General features: G+C 39.4%; 1 protein-coding gene across 2 annotated transcripts in view; it reads right to left on the reverse strand.

Moving 5' to 3' along the window:
- Window positions 1-488: 488 nt before the first annotated feature.
- Window positions 489-19,019, reverse strand: part of gpsm1b (G protein signaling modulator 1b) — a 23,708-nt gene continuing 5,177 nt past the window's right edge. Inside the window, exons 2-14 of one of the 2 annotated variants that reach the window (XM_035667923.1) lie at window positions 15,943-16,164; window positions 15,292-15,427; window positions 14,748-14,890; window positions 13,444-13,567; window positions 12,109-12,224; window positions 11,659-11,814; window positions 11,453-11,561; window positions 11,232-11,346; window positions 9,445-9,512; window positions 9,150-9,320; window positions 2,916-3,075; window positions 2,575-2,780; window positions 489-2,459 (exon numbers count right to left, since the gene is read on the reverse strand). In XM_035667923.1, coding sequence (XP_035523816.1) covers window positions 2,259-2,459; window positions 2,575-2,780; window positions 2,916-3,075; window positions 9,150-9,320; window positions 9,445-9,512; window positions 11,232-11,346; window positions 11,453-11,561; window positions 11,659-11,814; window positions 12,109-12,224; window positions 13,444-13,567; window positions 14,748-14,890; window positions 15,292-15,427; window positions 15,943-16,164 — 1,927 coding nt within the window. In that variant the 3' untranslated portion in view covers window positions 489-2,258. Of the gene's footprint in view, window positions 2,460-2,574; window positions 2,781-2,915; window positions 3,079-9,149; window positions 9,321-9,444; window positions 9,513-11,231; window positions 11,347-11,452; window positions 11,562-11,658; window positions 11,815-12,108; window positions 12,225-13,443; window positions 13,568-14,747; window positions 14,891-15,291; window positions 15,428-15,942; window positions 16,165-19,019 lie in introns of both variants that reach the window. The other variant, XM_035667922.1, reaches the window with a different exon arrangement.

The following is a 19,019-nucleotide window of genomic DNA, read 5'->3' on the forward strand; positions in this document are numbered from 1 at the left end:
GTTATTAGAGCAGAATATTGGAAACTGGAAACAGTATGTCATGGCATAGGTGCAGGTGTTATAATCATACTATTAGAAGTGATTAAACTGGAACAATGTATTATTATGAGTGAATTTAGGTGTGTTCTTGGAAAGTGTTTCATTTTCTCAGTGAAAAACAGAAGCTGAATAAATGTGTGTTTTAATAAAACATTCCTACTGAATCTTGATTATGCAAACCAAACTGGAAGTTAGCCAACACATTTGGTCAGCCCTTTGTGCTTTGTTCCAACAAAGATTAGAGCTTGGGAAATCCAATCCATTTATTGTGCTGTTTTCAGCCAGTCCAGAACAAATTTGATGGGATGGGATGATTTGGTCTCACTGTAGAGGTCAGTGTTACTCATGCTATTTTCTTCAGGTTAAAAAGTGGAATTGATGTGTGCAAACTTTACAAAAAGCGAACCTATTTATTATTTCGCCAAAACTAAATAAAAACAGAGCCCATAGAAACATCTGAAACATTTTATTAAAAGCATGAGGGGACATATTCATGTCCTCAAATGGAACATAAATACAAAATATATTTATATGTACAAATTATGGCAGAGACAAATAGAAGCGTACCAGCGTACTTTCTAAAAATGTTAATTCACAAAAAAACAGAAAAAAAAATTACCTTTAGCTCCCAATGTGTTGTTTTATTAAAGATAGATGAATCAAAAGTACCAATGAACTAGGTACATGATCCATCCTGGTTCAGAATATCTCTAAGTTTCATAAGCTTTGAGGTACAAAAATGAGGTATGCACTACTTCTGAATAAAAAGCAAGCCCATAGGTAAGGTCAGTTTTTGTACAGTACCATTATACAGATGTTCTGTACAGCAAAATGTTTCTCTGATTTTGGAACCTAGCAACAAATGAAATGACACCAAATAAGATTATTTGCAAAAACCTCCACATTTATGGTATAAGTTGGCTAATCTTTTTTGATGAAACCAGAGGAAAGTTCTCAGAATCATCATACTTGCACCGTAACGCAATATTATTATTACAATGTTCAAGGGTAGGGAATGGACTGCACGCTATATTTCACAGATGTAATACATGGTTTTGACCACAGGGAGGCAGCACACCAGCAGCACAGCCTAGAATTAGTGCTTCAATATTGTTCACGGTATTAGACCTTTCAAAATACGACACATCCACCTTATCCATCTGCTTCTATTTCTATGTTAAGAAATAATAATAATACAAGCAGTAAGCAGTAGTCTGTTATCAGATGTTGAGAACATTATGGGCAGCGGATAGCATTACTTTAAAAGCTAAGCAGAAACATTAATTTGAGCTTGAATGATCACACACAACTCTAATCTTGAAACTATAAAATAAGCAGCTATTTCATATAATTTGCTCAGTAACCTCAGTTACTGCACACTGTGTAAAGAGGTGTATTTTTATAAATGCATAAATGCACATAAATAATATTTATGTGGAAAATTATATTTCACTCATTTCACTGTCAATTTAAATGAATCAGATTCTTTTTAGAAAAACAAAAGAAAGAAAAAATGAAGTGTGGTTATCAATCGTTGGGAAGTTTAAACTGACCAAAGCAGTTTCTTTAACACTGGATGGACATCCCTAATACTGTTACTGCACAAATAACACCAGTTTTCTATGAGCGATGGGAACCACAACAATTCAATGATAAAAGCAGCATTGATCAGAACTGACCTGAACACAGTTGGTGTATGCATTATCAATCATGTCTCTATAAAACTGCTTCAAGTTTTCAGTGCAAATCTGTAATTTCTCTGCTGTTTTCATCAACTGTGTTTCTATCATTAAATCTTTGTCACTTTAGCGACTCGTGCTCAAGGTCTCCACACTAATTTTCCACATTGCACTGTATGCCTATCATGTGCTTCACAGAAAAACACATCTGACACCAGGGGTTACAATCTTGAGTCTGAAAAACTGCTGATTAAGGCATTCGATTGAGTAAATATTTCATGTTTGTTGTTATCATGTCTCCCCACCACCAAGCCTAAATTCTGCTTGTTTTTCCTGTTACTTTTACGCACATTTAGAACATAACACATCTAGCAACATTTGACAGGGTACCACCTATTGCACATTAAATTTGTCTTGTTATTAAAAATCTTGTTAGTTCACCCTTTTAATGCTGTCTTTAAATGTTGGCTCATGTTTCTTACACTTGATCCGCATTTATTTTCTTTGACATGAATTTGTGGAGCATTTTTTCACCGAGTCCTAGCTGGAAAAACTACCAGGTGGCTCTGGATCAGGGGACTGAGGGCTGTCCTGGTCGTCTGTGGGCAGCTGGACGCGCTGCTCATCCATACGCTTGGCCTGCACCCTCTGGATTAGACTGAAGAAGTCTTCGTCAGGCACTGTGGGGGCATGGGGGCCATCTTCTGGTGGGGAGCACCGCTGATCATCAATCCTAGAGGACTGCCGTCAGAAAAAGTAAAACATTTAGAGTGTAGAGGCAAATGTGACATTGTCTATAAGACTAATAATCTAAAATGATTACATCCCTGAGTTTATGTCTGAATCGTGGCCTTACCTGGCACTTGATAAGCATGTTGAAGAAGTCATCGCTGGGTTCTTGATGATCTCCCTCACCCACCAGGTGTCCCAGATTGTTATGGGTAATCCTCAGTCCTGGAAGGTTACCAACATTAACCCGCTGGTCATCAAGACGGCGGCTCTGAGAGCTAGCAATCAAATCAAACAGCTCCTCGGTCTGGGGGGAAGTGGTAATCGCAGGATCTAGGAAAAGAGAGTAGAGCACAGTGAGTGCAAATGTATTTGATACTATTGCTGCCATTTAAAAAAGGAGTTCAGGTGTCCTTAAAATAACCAGTAAAGGAGTAAATGGGCATGTGAATACTGTTGTCAACCAACCTATCATCTCATTCAGGGACGGCACGGAGTTGGCAGCACCTTCTCCGTTGTCTCCGTTCTGTGACTCATCAAGTTGGCAGCGCTGGTCATCCATGCGGCTGCTCTGGAACTTACTAAGGAGGTCAAAGAAGCAGTCTTCATCGGAGGGGTCACGGCCCAGCTTCTGAAAGAAAAACGACAAGTTAGTATAAATGCTCGTTACAGGCAAAGACTGAATGGCTTATCTTGCCAGCCAGGACAACTGCACAGCAAAGTGTTGAGAATGAAGTTCACTTTACTGAACTACCTGATTGTGCTGAACTGTTCCTCGATTCAAGACACATGATGTGCAGATAAATTAATTAGACACGATGCCAGAATGATTTGGACAAGGATTTTCAAGATGGCCAGATTGTGGAAGAGAAGAATAAGCTGATTAACTCACTAGGGATGGTCTTGCTGGTGAGACTACCTTGGCCTAGATACTGAAGGTGGTACAATATCATAAGGTGTCACATAAAAATAAACAACCCATTTGCATTTAAGTAAAATGACCCATATAGTGATATTGTAAAGAAAGGAAATAGCCACATTAGACAGCTGTTGAGGTGCTAAGTGGATTGGATTGTGACCAGTTATATGGCATGAATATGATGAATATAAATGTAATTGTTGTCAATGTGCGCTTTTTACACTGTTTTTTGTCATATTTCAATATCATAGTTATTTTTAAAAGTTTTCATTGTTTTAAACTTTCACACATGGAAAGTGGAAATGTTAAACCCTAACTGTCCTTGGTTTCAGATGCAGTTGGCCGGGATGGAAATGAGCATTCAGCTCTAATCAATGAACAGCCAATCAATGATTCAATCACTGACTGACTGAATGCTATTTCTGTGTCACATCCTCACTGCTAGTCAGCCTCTGACGAGGCTTCTTCCATTGTTTGTTTTGGGATGACACCAAGAGGTGCTCTCTCACATCAGGCTGAATGATGCTCTCTCGCCCAGTGTCACACAGTCCAGCTAATGTGTTTAAGCTTTGCAACTGAAGTGGATAATAAATGCATGAAAAAGATGTTTTAGCTACAAACACACTGAGCCAGCAAAGCAAATGTGGAATTTATTATGTTTCACCAGTGCTACTGAGATATTCTGGCACTCACACTGCGATGTTATGATACGGAACTCATCTATCAGCCTAAAATAAATTAAGCTGCTGGCACACTGGGAAATTATCTGAGAATTTATAAAACTGCCAACAAAGTAAATCAACTATCAGATGAAAGCAAAAAAAAATAAAAAAAAACTTTCAGTACAACAATAAGCTGAATTGTGCTTTCTCCAATCTATCCTACAAATTGCAGTAGCTCTACTTGCCTGGTGTCTATTCCAAGAAGGGCTGAGATATCTGGATAACCCTGCAGAATAAAAAGAACTGGAAACCTCTCAAATCTGGAACATTAATCTGTTCTGACTTTTACTCAGTAAACCTAATCAGGTAAATACTTTTTAAAATAATTCCTTTAAAAATAGTTAACTTAAGCTTTAAAACTGTCCTCAACACCATAGATCTGGCTCTGTCTAAAACTTTACTATAACATACTATATAAATTCACTCTCATACGTAAGTAAAAATTAGCAATCACAACATTGCAACAATTTTTGACGTCAAAACGTCAACAAAATGGCCCAAAGCAGACAGACGACGTAACAGTAAGCATCACAGATCGAAAGCAGTCTGATAGTGTCCCCGTTATAAAAGCTTATTGACCTTACTTCTCTCCCTCGCCTTGACGAACTAAAACCCACAATAACAACGTACCAATGAACATTCACAATTGAAAGTCTTCCAACGTATCCCTGAGCCAGAATACGATATGACACCTTTGACACCAACTAGCGGATGGAGTTAAAATCAATTTGCCTTTCAGCAATATGTGAAGTAGGTCACCGTCAGCAGACACCTGATTTCACTCAGCTCTATTCTAAGAATCTTTTCAGTTGCAACTTTGACGGAAAGTTTCAGACAAAACAGACAGAACTTTTACAATTTATCATAGAAAGTTCTTCACTTAAATCCCCTCCCTATGAGACAGAGTAAAATATATATTTATATACATACAGTAAAAACACAGAAACTGCAAATACATACACAATTACATGTGTCAAAGGAAAAGAAAATGTTTAACCTCTGCTGTCCTCTGCACCATGTTGTTCGTCAAGTTGTAAAACATAAATGAAACATCTTACCAGCAGCACTTCTTCTTTGTCCTCTATCTCTCTCTCTCTCTCTTGTCTCTCTGAGCTCTCTTTCCCTCTCGCTATGTCCACACGCCTGGCTCACACCTCCTCTCCCCCCTGCTTTCACCCACCACTTTACATCACTCTCTCTCTGCTCCCCTGCTGCACTCGACTCCCTCCCTCTAATTTCCTCTCCTCTTGAATCCCTCTATTCCAGCCGTCTTTGAATCTCTACCGTCCACTCCCTACCCCTGCTGCTCTCTGCCTCCCTCTCTTTTTCTTTCTGTCTCACTCACTCCCTCTCCCTGGGGCTCTCCTGCAGGCCATTTTTGTCCCGTTCACCCACTGTGGGAAAACAACTCATTATGGGACGCAGGGGGGTTGACCCTGTGGGGAGGGTAGCAGTTCTGTGATCAAGGTCACATTATCAGCAGAGAGGGAAAGCTAGGGGGGGCGGAAAGGGGGAGAGAGGGGACAGGGGGTGGAGTCCTTTAAATGACAAGAACCACCAATGTCAACACTCATTTCCTAAAACTCAAACCTGACAAAGCTCCATTCAAAATCAAGGACTTATTTTTTATTAACATAACATAAAAAACGTCCATGTTATTGTTATATACTTTGCACACTTATCAGCTGCGACTTATAGCAGTTTCTGTCCTCTGTCCTTGGCCTCGTGTTCTCTGTGTGGATCTCCTCACTTCCCTCTCTGTATTGTCCAATTAATCAAGTAGGCCAAAGGGATGGACGAACAAGAGAGAAAGGAACACGTGATGATGATGAGAGGGAAAGAAAAGAGGCAGAACGAGAGTGGGAGATAGGGAAATTAAGGTGTGCGTGTGCAAGAGAGGGGAGAGTGAGTGTGTGAATGGAGGAGCGTAAAAGACAAAAGTAATTCTTGATTGTATCACAGTTGGGCTTTCCAACTTCATATGTTCTACATATTAGGTTTTAATTACAGATGAACAATAAAGGAACATTTTAAGTTAGGATATTAAACCAAAAACACAATCAATCATCAATTGAGAGTTAACGCACAGTGATTGTCTAATTGTAGTTTTTTCCTTATCATGCATAAAGTACTAGGACTAACTAGCTGTACTCTGCAATACAAGAACAATGATGCTTCCTTATTTCCATGCCTGCTATGTAGATAATCAGTTGGTGAGGATGCTGACCTTTTGCCTAGGATATCCACTGCATATTTCAGTAACTTTTACAGGGTCCTTGTTTATTAAAATGAGTCAGGGGGAGAGATTAAAAAGTCATCGGGAGATGGCATTTCCAACCAACATGTTGTCTATTATCATACCCTGTATAGCAGCAAAAAACTGTACCTAAAGCTAAACTACAATTACTGCCTCCACCAACTAGTAGTGTTGCAGTGTACATCCATGTTCATTCCAGATGTTTAGATCTTGATCTTCCGCCTCTCCTCTCGTCTCTCGCTCTCCTTTTGTGTATCTTGTCTTTGTCTCTTTCTCCCTCTGTGTGTTTTTTACTACCTCTGTGAATGATGTGCTTGAGCTTTGCTGCTGTGAGTCTTTGTTGTCTCGATGGTGGAGTGAAGGTCGTGTGGCTCAGCTCTGTTTGGGAACACCTGGGGTTGCTCATCATCCTCTCGGATAGAAAAGGTTGTTTGTTGTACAGACTGTGAAGCCCCTTGAGGCAAATTTTTGATTTGTGATACAGGGATATAAAAATAAAATTGGCCAATAAAGCAGATTCTGATAGAACTCAAAGTTGTAGCCATGACAGTAGACAATGCTTCAAATGTATGGATGCTACTGGCTAAAGAGAGCACAAATCTACACAAACGCGGTGCCTCTCACTCCACACACACACACCACCACACCACACACACACACACAACACACAACAATCACACACACACACAACCACACACACACACACACACACACACCATCAACCTGGCAGCACAGAAGACTTCCAAGTACCAACAACCACCAGTTTCAACGAGGGGCACCCAAGATTAGTGTTACCAATTCAGTATCTGACAAATGTGAAATATGGTCACAATGTCCCATTCTGTTCCTGAGTTATGGCACTGAATAATGGCCAGAAAAAGTATTTTTGCAGAACATTCCGTTTTTTACTGTTACATTTGTGTACACTGTACACAAATGTAACAGTAAAAGTACTGTATGTACTGTGTACATTTATGTGGAATTTCTTTAGAACTAGTTAAAGAATTTTTGAGTATGCATCACTGAGGTACGGATACATGTACATGCGGACAACCTATAAACCCAATGCTTCCGGCCACGGCTGTCACAAAAGCATAAAAACAATCACCAACCCATCACCGGACAGAATTTTCAAACACAGGAATTCAATTCTATCACCTCTGTAAAATGCGTCTTATCAACAAGCATGACTACAAGTGTGTCAGATAACAGTACACGCATTTATAATAAAATAACTAAAATTGCAAAATGTATGTACTGTTTATTCTTCTGAGGAAAACCGTGTGATATGGTCGAAAGCTCCAGAAAAAACAGGCTGCAAGTGGTTTTATCCAGTGCTGTTTCCAAGATCAAGAATGAACTGTCAAGTTAAAATTTTAAGCCAACATAGACGAGAAGTCACTGGAAAGTTTGGAGAGCTACATTTCCATTACACCAAAGCTATCTCCGTCTGTTGATGAAGACCATGTGATCAAAAGCTACGAAACAAGTGAGTCAGTGGACCTAGAGTTAAAAACAGTTTGTCAACGATATACAGCCCCAGGATAGTTCAATCAATACTCAATCTATAAATCTATAAAATCAGAAAATAGAATTTCTTAAGATTGTGTTGAAGTAGATGTTGACCAATAACAAGTTTGTAGGTTGTTTATTCAACTGTTTCATAAGAAATAACAATGCTAGAATGGAATCTTTATTCTGATAACTAACTAAAACTGCCCCTGCTGATATCACATGGTGGCTTTCTCTGTGATTTCTAGCTTTAGGAAAAAGTGGCAAGTTCAGCCACACAACTGTCTTGGCAGACTTGAGAAAGCGTATGCTTCAATGTCATCAGGATTACCAGCATTTAACTCTAGATGCTATTTCTAGGCCCTTGTGATGAAGTATCATCATGCAGCCCAGTAATTTTCACGTTTTTTGAACATGTCAGCTTGCTGATTACAACAATTAGCATTGTCACAGAAACACAGCATGATTAGCTGCTGTGGGGAGACAGGATTCTAGGGATACAACAGCTGCAAAACAGCATATTCATTAAGAATCTAGTTCACGGCAAATGGAGCACTGTTGGTATTTAATGAGAAGACACCTTTACACTGTATCTGACTTTTTACATCACACTGTATAACCTCATGGGAAATTAAGAGAAATGTTCCCAATTTAATCTCCAATTCCTTTCATTTTCTCTTTAAAGCAAAAGCCCTGAAGACATTTTGGACGGGGTGAACAGACTAAAATGGAAAAAGTAGTTAAGTGAATACAGCAGTCAGCATTTCGGGTCCTCTTGATGCTTTCTATGAGAAAAATTATACCCATCTTTTCTCAGGTGGGCTCTTAGTGATTGAATTAAAAGCTGGGCATATCTTACTTTGCAGGAATGTGAACTAAGGGCTGATATTATGCATTTTGGTGGGCTGCTTAATACTCTGAGTTTCATCTGTTGTCAGCAAAGAGGATAATACCTAGATTTAATTCTTTATCCTTAGGCTTTTTATCAACTAAAGCTGCAATTACTAAGTCTGGAAACTGAGGAAAATTTGAATTAAAGGGATAGTTCAACATTTTGGGAAATATGCTTTGCTGTCGTAAGTTAGATGAGAAGATTGATACCACTCTCATATCTGTATGGTAAATATGAAGGAACTTCCACCAACCAGGTAGCTTAGCTTACCATAAAGACTGCAAAACAAGGGGAAATAGTTAGCCTGCCTCTCTCCAGGGGAAAGTTTTTGCTAAGCACCACATAAGGAACATGACTGGGTCGGAGGACCTAACAAGAAAATAAAGCTACAGCTACTCACTGGTACTGGAGGCGGAACTTGCACAGTGATGTCATCGGTGTCTACAGGAGAGTCCAACCATGGCCTTTCATCCGATGACTGACTGTCAGGATAGCCTTTTCTTTTACCTGGCTGTGACAGCTGACTCTTGGATCTCCTGGGTATACTTTCCAAGTCTTGGTTCTCACCATTCTGCAGTTAAAGAACACACTGTTAGAGTGGGATTGATAACTCTTTGGGCAGAGGTGTGTAGCTCACATTTACAGGCACCTTTCTCTCTGGAGCATTGTACTGAAATGCGAGAAGGAGAAATCACCTTATCTGAGTACTTCCACAGTTCTACACTGTCCATGCTGTTTCTTTTGGTGAATTTGGGTCTTGCTCCTACGGAAAAAAAAAACACATAAGTAAATAAATGTTACTTCATAACATTAAATATCTGACAACTGTAGAAACTCTCAAACAGTTTAGTCTAAAATTAAAATCAAGCATGCAAGGCGATCTTTGTCTTGTCCCTGCAGCAGCCCGTCTTGTCAGCATTGGTCCCATGATGTTTGGTGCGGATTTGTGGTTCAGGCAGACAACCGAGCAAACAAACTGAATAAGAGTCTGTTTGCCAGCTCTGCACCAGAGAGGGAAATGTAGGACATGGGTGTGAGTTTCTGCCCAGAGGAGGGTTCATGAACGCAAACATCACACTAAAGCCAGACTGACTGTACTGATAGAAATTGTACTTTCTCCATGGTTCATTTTATATGTGCTAAATGCTCCCAATACTCTATAATAGTAATCAATTGTATTATTTGAGGAAAACAGAATGTGCTTTAGAAACAAACTATTTTCCTCAGACTGGGGTTAAAGACAAGAATCCCCATCTTACCCCAAAAATATACACACCCTTTTTTTTGCTTTCTCTCACATTTAGCCTCAGTTCAGACATAACACAGACAGTCTGATACGTCTGTCTCATCTTAAGTTAGTTTTACATTTAAATGGCCACCTTGTGTACACATACAGTATTTCAGTTAGCTTGATCAAGCCCACACACATTATTTTTGTCAAACATTGAAGTTAAAATAGCAGAATCTACAAACGATTAAAAAATATTTCAAAGTCAGTTATCTGTAGTTTTAAGGCGACACATCTGCAAAACACCTCAGATAGGTTTCTACATTTAAAACCACTGACATATAGTAAGCAGTTCCCCAAAGCTCTATGGCTGTTATTTTCTGTACTCATTTTTGTGAGATGAGAGAGCAAGTACAGCTCCAAGACAGCTTCTCCTAACCACAGCTTGTGCAAACAGTCAGGTCTCTGGTTTAAATTCACATTCAAAACACACACACAAATGCAAGCACACACACATCTGCCGCACCCTTTCCCTTGCCATGACTAAGGAAACGGAGTAACTTGCTTACACAACGTTAAAGAAATTAGGTTACATAAGTGGTGGAGAAGACAACAATGGACCAAAGTCAACTAAAGTCTTTAGTTCATTGAGTCGCTATTTCATTCCACAGTCAGCGAAGGCGCCATAAAATTCTTCTCTTTGTTTGTTTGTTTGTTTGTTTGTAACACCAATGACTGTATATGGCTTAAAACATTCGCTATTATGCAAAATCTACAGCAGAATGAATCATAAAAAGAGATGCAAACATGAATGTCATTACAGAATTCAATTTAAAGTAAAAGCGGACCTTTGACACCAGCTTAAAGTGTTACATACAAACTAAAATATTACTGTATATGTACTTATACACTGATTAAGCATACTGCATGTTTTCCAGGTGTAATTCTAAGCTCCTGCTCACATTTCTTTCAAATGATAACAAATATATCTGAGATTTAGTAAAAAGTAATTTTACAGTTAAAAAACCTCTTCACAATATGCAGTAAAAGCTTTTATGTATCTTACATTTTCACTGACATGTGTAATTGCCTAAATGAATGCCAACATTGTCTGCTTGTCACATTATCTCAACTATAACAAGTTATGACACACATAAAGTAAATTAGAGCTCTAAAGTTCACACACAATTGACATGTTATATCATATTATATCATATTATTATATAAAAAACTGAAAATAACTTTTACTCTCACCTTGCATCTCAAACTCTGAACTGGAGGGTGAAAGGTCGCTCTCACTGACCCCCAGAACCTCCATCAGCTGCTCCACATTCATTCTCGCTGTCAGTTCCCCATTTCTGTCTCCAATCTGAGGATGAGAATGAAGCGGCAGGGACAGAGCGGGTCAAAATAGGTCGAATGCAAGAAGCCTCGACTTAACCAAAGGTGCGTTTCTTTCAGAATTACTGTCTCACTTCTTTTGAGATGTCCAGGTGCTTTCTAGCATAGTGGAGAGCTTGTTTGTGGTTCCCTAAAGACACGTATGCATTTCCCAGACTCCAGCAGGCACGGCCCTCACCAACTCTAATGAGACATGAACATACAGACAAAGGTTAAAAACTGTCCCTGTACTCCCGCATGTTTGGCTGTTTGCATTAGATGTTGCTCATGCCCATTCTACCTATCAGTGAGCTCCTGGGCTATGTACAGGTGTTTCAGGTGGTAGTCTATGGCCCGCTCATACTGCTGCAAAAGAGTGTAGGTGTTTCCAAGGCTGTAACAGGCCTGAGCCTCCATCACCTGGTCCCTCAGCTGCCTGGATAGTTGCAAAGTTTTCCTGTAGGAAAAGAAACGGGGGACGAAGTGAGTGAAAAAAACATTGAATATGTAGATAACAAAGGAAGAAAGAGAGAGGTGAGTGAGTTTACAGATGAATAAACAGATGAATAAACGAGACTGGAGGTAAAAGAGAAAAGGAAAAATAGTCTTGCAGCATTTTCTTGTGTCATGCATCAGATCCTGCATCAATATTTTCATATTCAATTTTTACTTCAGTGACATCTTCATTTTTGCAGGAATTGGTTCACTTCACCTTCTCTCCACTAGATGTCAGACTCCCCTCTTTCCTCACCTGTAGTACTCCGTGGCTGTGTTGAATTGGCCCAGGAATATCAGGGCATTGCCTAGGTTACTGTAGGCTCGCCGTTCTGCCGCTTTGTCTCCAAATTCTTTGGCTATTGATAATCGCTGTGAAAGACAAGGTCAAATTAAACCAAATTAACAAAATATTTTCAATCATATTAACTTTTCGTGTCATTTTACCTTACTTTGCCCTACTCTTTGTTTTTATTTTTTTTGACTCAGGGACTAGAGCACAGGAAATAACAGCTGGTTCAAGTTGCAAGCTCTGTTGGACACATGACTCCATGAAAAGATGTGCTGCTGCACCAGTGGTGCATCAAATCAGCCCTTCTGATTCCCTTTAAAAGCAGCAGGCTACCCTACATGGCGCACTGATAGATTTGTGATGGAAAAGAGAAGAGATCGGCTTCTCCCATGAGAAAACAAGCAGTTTACAATATAGAGTGACAGGAAACATGGGGAGAGAGAGCCTGAAGCCATGCTTGCCTGTGATTCACCAAGAAACCAATTTCCTTCATTTTTCGTTCTAAGAGAGGCCATCAATCTCTGCACACTGTGTGCTGGTACAACACCTATCCCTGTCCTTGCATGCAATGCCACGTATGCCATCTCTTGTACTCTGTAGTTGTATTTTATCAGACTGTAATTATATAAAAACAGGCACAATGTAATGACCAAAGTAAAACATTTCTGAATGAGAAGTCAGTCCCCCCTTCACTCTCAAACTGGCTGAGCATTGGTGAGTCCTGCTATTTTGCATGTTGGTTAGACTAAAGTTTGTGCAAGGCAAACTGGGAAGGATCTTTTTCCGGCAAGAAGCAAATGCATGGATGACGAAAACTTGCAAATTTATGATGTGGCACTGTGGCTTCAGGAAGGACACTCAAAGATTCCTGGCTAGGAAGTCATGGCCATACAGCATGTGCACAAGCCACTAAAACACCCCCAAACTTTTTAATGTGTATGTTAATGGATGGGTAAGGCAAACCAAACATACTGTACATAAAACAGGAAGTTATGTTCAGGTGTATGGTCACAGTATTTGTGAGACCTGATCTAAAAAGAATTGGATTTATTTTTTGATAAAGAAACTGCAAAATGTCTCTTGATTTGTATTTCCACTCTCATCAAGTGCATTCCAGTGCGATATCACGGTGAGCCATAAAGTTAGTGTGAACGACCTTATATGTCAGAAGCAAAGTTTGGCCATTGCTCTGGAGAGGCAAGGTCACTGTTCTGCTTTGGCACAACATCAAGCCTGATAACTCTTATCTATGCCCTAGTTGCATTAATAGTATACTGGTAATCATCTTAAATTTCTCACCTGACGGTGGAACTTGATAGCTTCAACAAAGTTTCCCAGCAGATAGTGGGTGTTGCCAAGGTTGCCATAGGCCCTCCCCTGAGCAGCTCGGTCTCCAAGTTCTTTGACCAAGCACAAGTTCATCCTACAGAGATAAGTACACACCAGTTTAGTAGCAGTTGGTAAAATACATTAAGATCCATTCTTAGTATATATATGTATATATATAGAAAAAAACATATCATAAACACATTACTGTGTCTGAAAGCAGACTATCTGTATCTACTGTATCTGTCTGTCCTGGGAAAGGGTTTTTTTTAGAGAGTTTTCCCTTATCTGAATTAATGATCTAAGGATATTGTATGCTGTACATATTGTAAAGCCCCTTGAGGCTTATTGTAATCTGTGGTTTTGGGTTATATAAAAAAAATTGGACTTGACTGAACATATCTATTTCAAAAAGCTGTTCAGTCCAGTCAAAACAAGCAACCCAAGGACAAATCTGACAAAACTGCAGAGCTCTTAAGTTAAGACAAGATCTTGTCAAAAGAAAAGCAGTCAGTGTGGCATTTCACAAAGCTGGGTATATTAAACACTGAGAGCCGCAAGTTGATTAAATCCACATTTTTTGGTCTGGTGAAAATAAATAGAAATCATCAGCAGCAGTGCAAAGTAAGATTCTGCTGAAAACTGACACCACTTATCAGCAATTCTGGCAGCATCCCAGTTGTAAAGTAAGACAGTGGTAGGATTCTGTGGGGGTGTTTTTAAGAATTAAGCAATGAGGGGGGTTGTGAGAATAAATTAATAGTGGCAAATTTGAGTAAATGGACTTCTGTTTAAGTGTAGGAAAGATCTTAGGGCAGTTAGTTTTGATCAAACACACAGCCAAATCAAGTCTGGACTGCTTCTTGACAAGAATGGTGAAATGAACAAACAATGCAGCTAAAGCCAAGATTGAAATATCAGTGGAAAATATGTGTACTGTTTTAAAGTTAGCTTTTTCTCTCTCCACAGATGCTCTCCAAATCTGCAGGTAAAAATAACAGCAATCCAGATGTGCCACGAAGACACAGACGTATTCATGAATAGCCGAAGGGGTAATAACTGCCAGAGTTGTCTCAAACTTGTCTCAAAAATTTCTGTATGCAATTTTGGAAAAGCAAAATATTTTAACTGTATCAATATTGTGGAGTTTGTGGAGCATTAAATCCATTGTGACACCACAAAATGCTGTTTTTTTTCTTGACTTTTCTTGACAGTGATTTTGGTTTTCTGTTGTAAACATCCATCTGTTGTGTGCGTTCATGTTCAAGAATACATACTCATAAAAGCCAGTGGCCCTTTGCAGTGTGTCTCTAACATCAGGGGGTAGGTCCCCTGGTTCCTGGGTGCAGCCCCATAACTGCTGTTTGCCCTTCGCATGAAACACATTTCCTACGTTATACAGTGCTCTGGCCTCTCCAACCTAACAATACAATAAAGAGACACAGAAAAGAGAGGTTAAGAAAAGAGTGAAAAATGATGCAAAAAGATCTCTCTGGAGATATCAAGATATCTGTGTATTTTTATTCGGTTGATTTATTTTTTTTCTCGCCAGAAGATTGTGTGCATGTGTGCATCTGGACATCCACATATGCCTTCAGTAATGTGCTCAAGCATTTAATTTGTGCAACATCTCATGATGCTCAGAAAAAAACTGGAGGTATAAAAATACAATGTATACATCTAAGATGTTTCAAATTTTACATTTAAAAAGATTTTGTAGGAAAGGTTTCATGTGGTCAAAGGAGAAAATAAACAATACAATATATTGTAGTTTTTGAGGTCTTTTAGGGAGATGCTATAAATAAAAAACATGCTTGTTACCTTGTCGCCCTGCTCTTGAGAAATATCCAGATGTCTTTGACAGCACACAACAGCTTCATCAAAGCGCCCCAACACTTTTAATGTGTTACCAAGGTTGCCACTGGCTTTTCCTTCTCCAATTCTGTCACCTATTGTTCTGAGAAAGCAAAGAAACACATTTCTGGTGTTCAGTGGTGGGAGCAAAGACTAGTTTTTCTATGTCAATGTTAGTTGAGCAATCACTTTTTTAGTACTATAACAAGATTTAATTGGGAGATGCTGTATAGTACATTTTTAATTGGATGCTTACTTCCTGGGACCAGGTCCCAGTGGCCCTGGTGAGACTGTAATGTAACAAGGTAAATCTCCCTGGGGTCTTTGATCACTTCCCTTCTGAAGCACCAGCTGCACTCACTGCAGGGGACCAGATTACTCATATAAGCTAAATATCCTGCTGGCGGTAGTCGACTGCTACTATATGAAAGTCCCCTCACTTTTTCTTGGGATTTTCATTGTCTGACGCATTGTTAATATAATGAAATCCCTGGTGGTCTTTAATCATTTATTTCAGTACCTAAGTTCCTAAAACAGTTCCAAAATACCTAGTGGCAACTTCAAACCAACTTTTACTATGCAGTTGGTTGCAGCTATTAAAAAAGGTACAATGCATACCTGGCCAAAGTAAGATCATGTTTGTGGTATTCCAGGGCTTTGCCGTACTCCTTGAGGTAAAAGTAGGCATTTCCCAGCTGGCTGTAGATGGCACTGAGGGTCTTCAGGTCTTCTGTGCCGACTTGCACGGCTGCCTCAAAAAATGCTGTTCCCCCTTTAAAGTCCCCCGCCTTGCACAGCCGCTCTCCTTCCAAGGCTAACTCCAAGCAAGAGGCCTCCATCCTAAATGGTGCACACACAGGTTTACACATACACAAAGGGAAAGACAGAAAACAGTATTAACATATGAGCACTACATAGCAACGATCTACAGTAACATGGATACTTATTAGAGTGGCAGTGCAACATCTTCTCATGGTGGGGAATGAATTGCCAGTATCACCATGACAACAAGATCTGTAGCCATATCTGTGCACTGTTGCCTTAGCAACTGAGTCCAAGCCTCTAAGATGAGCACCTTGAAAAGGTGTTGCACTTCTCGCTTATTACTGCACATATCAGCCTGTTTTGTCTGATTTATAGTCATATAGTTCTCTTGCATTACCGGTTGCTATAATCAAGCGGATAAAGCTGCCTGCCTTTCAACTTTATATTTTGCGTATAGTCATGATTTATATGAAAAAACGAGTATGAGTAATTCAGTAACTGATATTTTTCATAGTCTATGGGAACATGGGGAAATCTGCAAATCAATGATGCTGGTCATTCCTGTGTCAGCAAGGGATGATCCAAGTGTTTTTCTGTTGCCGTGCATTGCTAAGCTGAAATATAATAGAAGCAACATGTTCCATAAATAACAAAAGCTAAGTCAAGAGAAGTCTTCCTATCCCTTCTACAATGCAATGGTTACCATGGCAACTACTCCATCAATGACGCTGACTCAGGAATTGTAGAAGAAATATTATCTTTGTGCCTACTGACATCTTCTTTGTCTTTAAGGGGACATTTCAATACGAAGGTATTTGGCAGAACCCATTTTAACAATTTGAAAAGTAATAATTTTACTGTTATACGCTGCTGTGTACAGAACTCTTACATATACTTTTTCTGAGATCTTTGTTCAAAATAAATCAGAAACCATGTGTTATGTCTGGAGGACTATCAATAGACAAAATAATGATCAAAATATTGATGTATCAAGCCAGAAGCGTGTGTCTTATGACCGACCATAAGAGGCACAAAAAGGCCTCATCAGTGAGGTCTTTCCAGAAAGTACTGCATACATCCCAGATTCATTGTATAATCCAGGATAAACTAAAGACTAGCCGATTTGGTTGCAGCTCTAAATTCCAGATAAGGTACTAGAATGTAGAGTTAAGCAAGGATAATCTTTGCATTTAATCTGTTTTACAAATGGCAATATCCAAATGTATAGCAAAGAGTTGTACCATATTTAGTTTCACCTGCAGGATTAGAAGAGTGTTTCAGGAGCGCATTGAAGAAATACTTCACATCCTCCACGTCTTCACATTCTTTCTCTCCCTTAAAGTATATCTGGGTTATTTATTCTCTATTTCTGGTCAAAGCCCCAGCTTATTTATTTATTTATTTATTTATTTATTTATTTAATTTACCTGTTCCCCTTTTCTTCATATTGCCATGTTAGGGACCCACGTTTCCATCATTTCACTTGCGCTACAACCACTACTTTAATTCCTTGTAATGTTGGTCTTCTCAAATTTAATTAGGCACTTTACGAGGTTAATTGATAGCCCTTTTGTAGTCATGGTGAAAATGCCAAAAGGATTTATTGTGACTGGCAATTAACTGCAATTTTTATTACCAATGTGATCTTCTGGTCAAAATTTTCTCAACTTTCCCTGATGAATGTAAAGCCTTGCCTGCCAAGCAACAAAATGACCACAAAATCAACCCTTTTCAGTGATTTTAGCAGTACCTGTGTTTTTGCTTGGTTCGTGTTTTGTCCACATACACCTGTAGCTCCAAGTGTAAAGGCCTTAGCATAGCTTGAGGTCGGGGTCCATGGTGGACCAGTCTACACATCGCTCTCTCAGCTCCAGTCAAAGGGCAAGGCTCAGATGCCATGAGGTCAAAGTTTAACAAGACTGGCTGTGTTGAAAAAGTCGAGGAATAAGCAACTGTTTTACTCTATCACTGATGACGCAATGGTGAGACCTTTAGCGATTTCAGCTAGCTGATATAGCCAGCTGAGATGAAATTTCCAGTTTCCAAGTCCATACTGTCCATTGAATTACTCCATAAGAATGCAGCAAACCTGGACACAATCCAGAGTCGCAGACCTGCCAAGAATCACATCTGCTTTTCAAGTCCTCGAGAACGTTCCAAAAACTGAATGGTGAACTCTCCCATAGCAAAGCCAATCTGGAGGGAATTGTAGAAAATTCCAAGAAAAAGCGATTCCAGTTACAATTGTATTTCTCAACAAAAAAAAAATGTGGATTTAAAAGTCTACAGAGGGAATGTTTCACTGATCCAACTGAATTTAACCAAGAAGTTGAGATGTCTGTTGCTGTTCAATTCCTACGATCCCCAACAAAAATGTGTCCTCTCTTTTGATCCTCTTCAATCTGTCCTCAGCTGTGACAGTGAGATCCACTGTTCTGCCTTGCCATTACAAGTCACGTTTTAAAAGAGAGAGGATGTTATGTAGGGAACATTCTGGGTGAGAGCAGGGGGACAGTGACGAGAACGCGAGCGCAGTTCTTCTTAGAGTGACCACTGCCCCAATGAGAAACATAAAGAAAGGATGAGAGAGGGATACAACTGCTAATCCAGGGACCTGCATCTCCTTGGTAGAGACCACACAGTGCACTGATTGGCCCAGACTAATCCAACTACCTGCTGACACTGGCAGAAACATTATTAGGTCACCAGCCAAGACAAATAAGACTGAGTAAAGAGGAGGTAAGGGACCTACAAATGTCATGTGAGTGCATACACTTTCAATTATTTTACAAAAAATGAATAAATGTATGGGTGAGAACACTAACACTATTTATGTTCATTTATATTGTCAGTTTTTCTTGATAACAATGTTTAAATGCATTTTTAGTACCACATCATAACAGAGGTTATCGCAGGACACTTTTCAAATA

This window comes from Morone saxatilis, unplaced genomic scaffold, assembly GCF_004916995.1.
Source record: "Morone saxatilis isolate NCDOM2014 unplaced genomic scaffold, NCSU_SB_2.0 Contig21, whole genome shotgun sequence".
Lineage (NCBI taxonomy): Eukaryota > Metazoa > Chordata > Actinopteri > Moronidae > Morone > Morone saxatilis.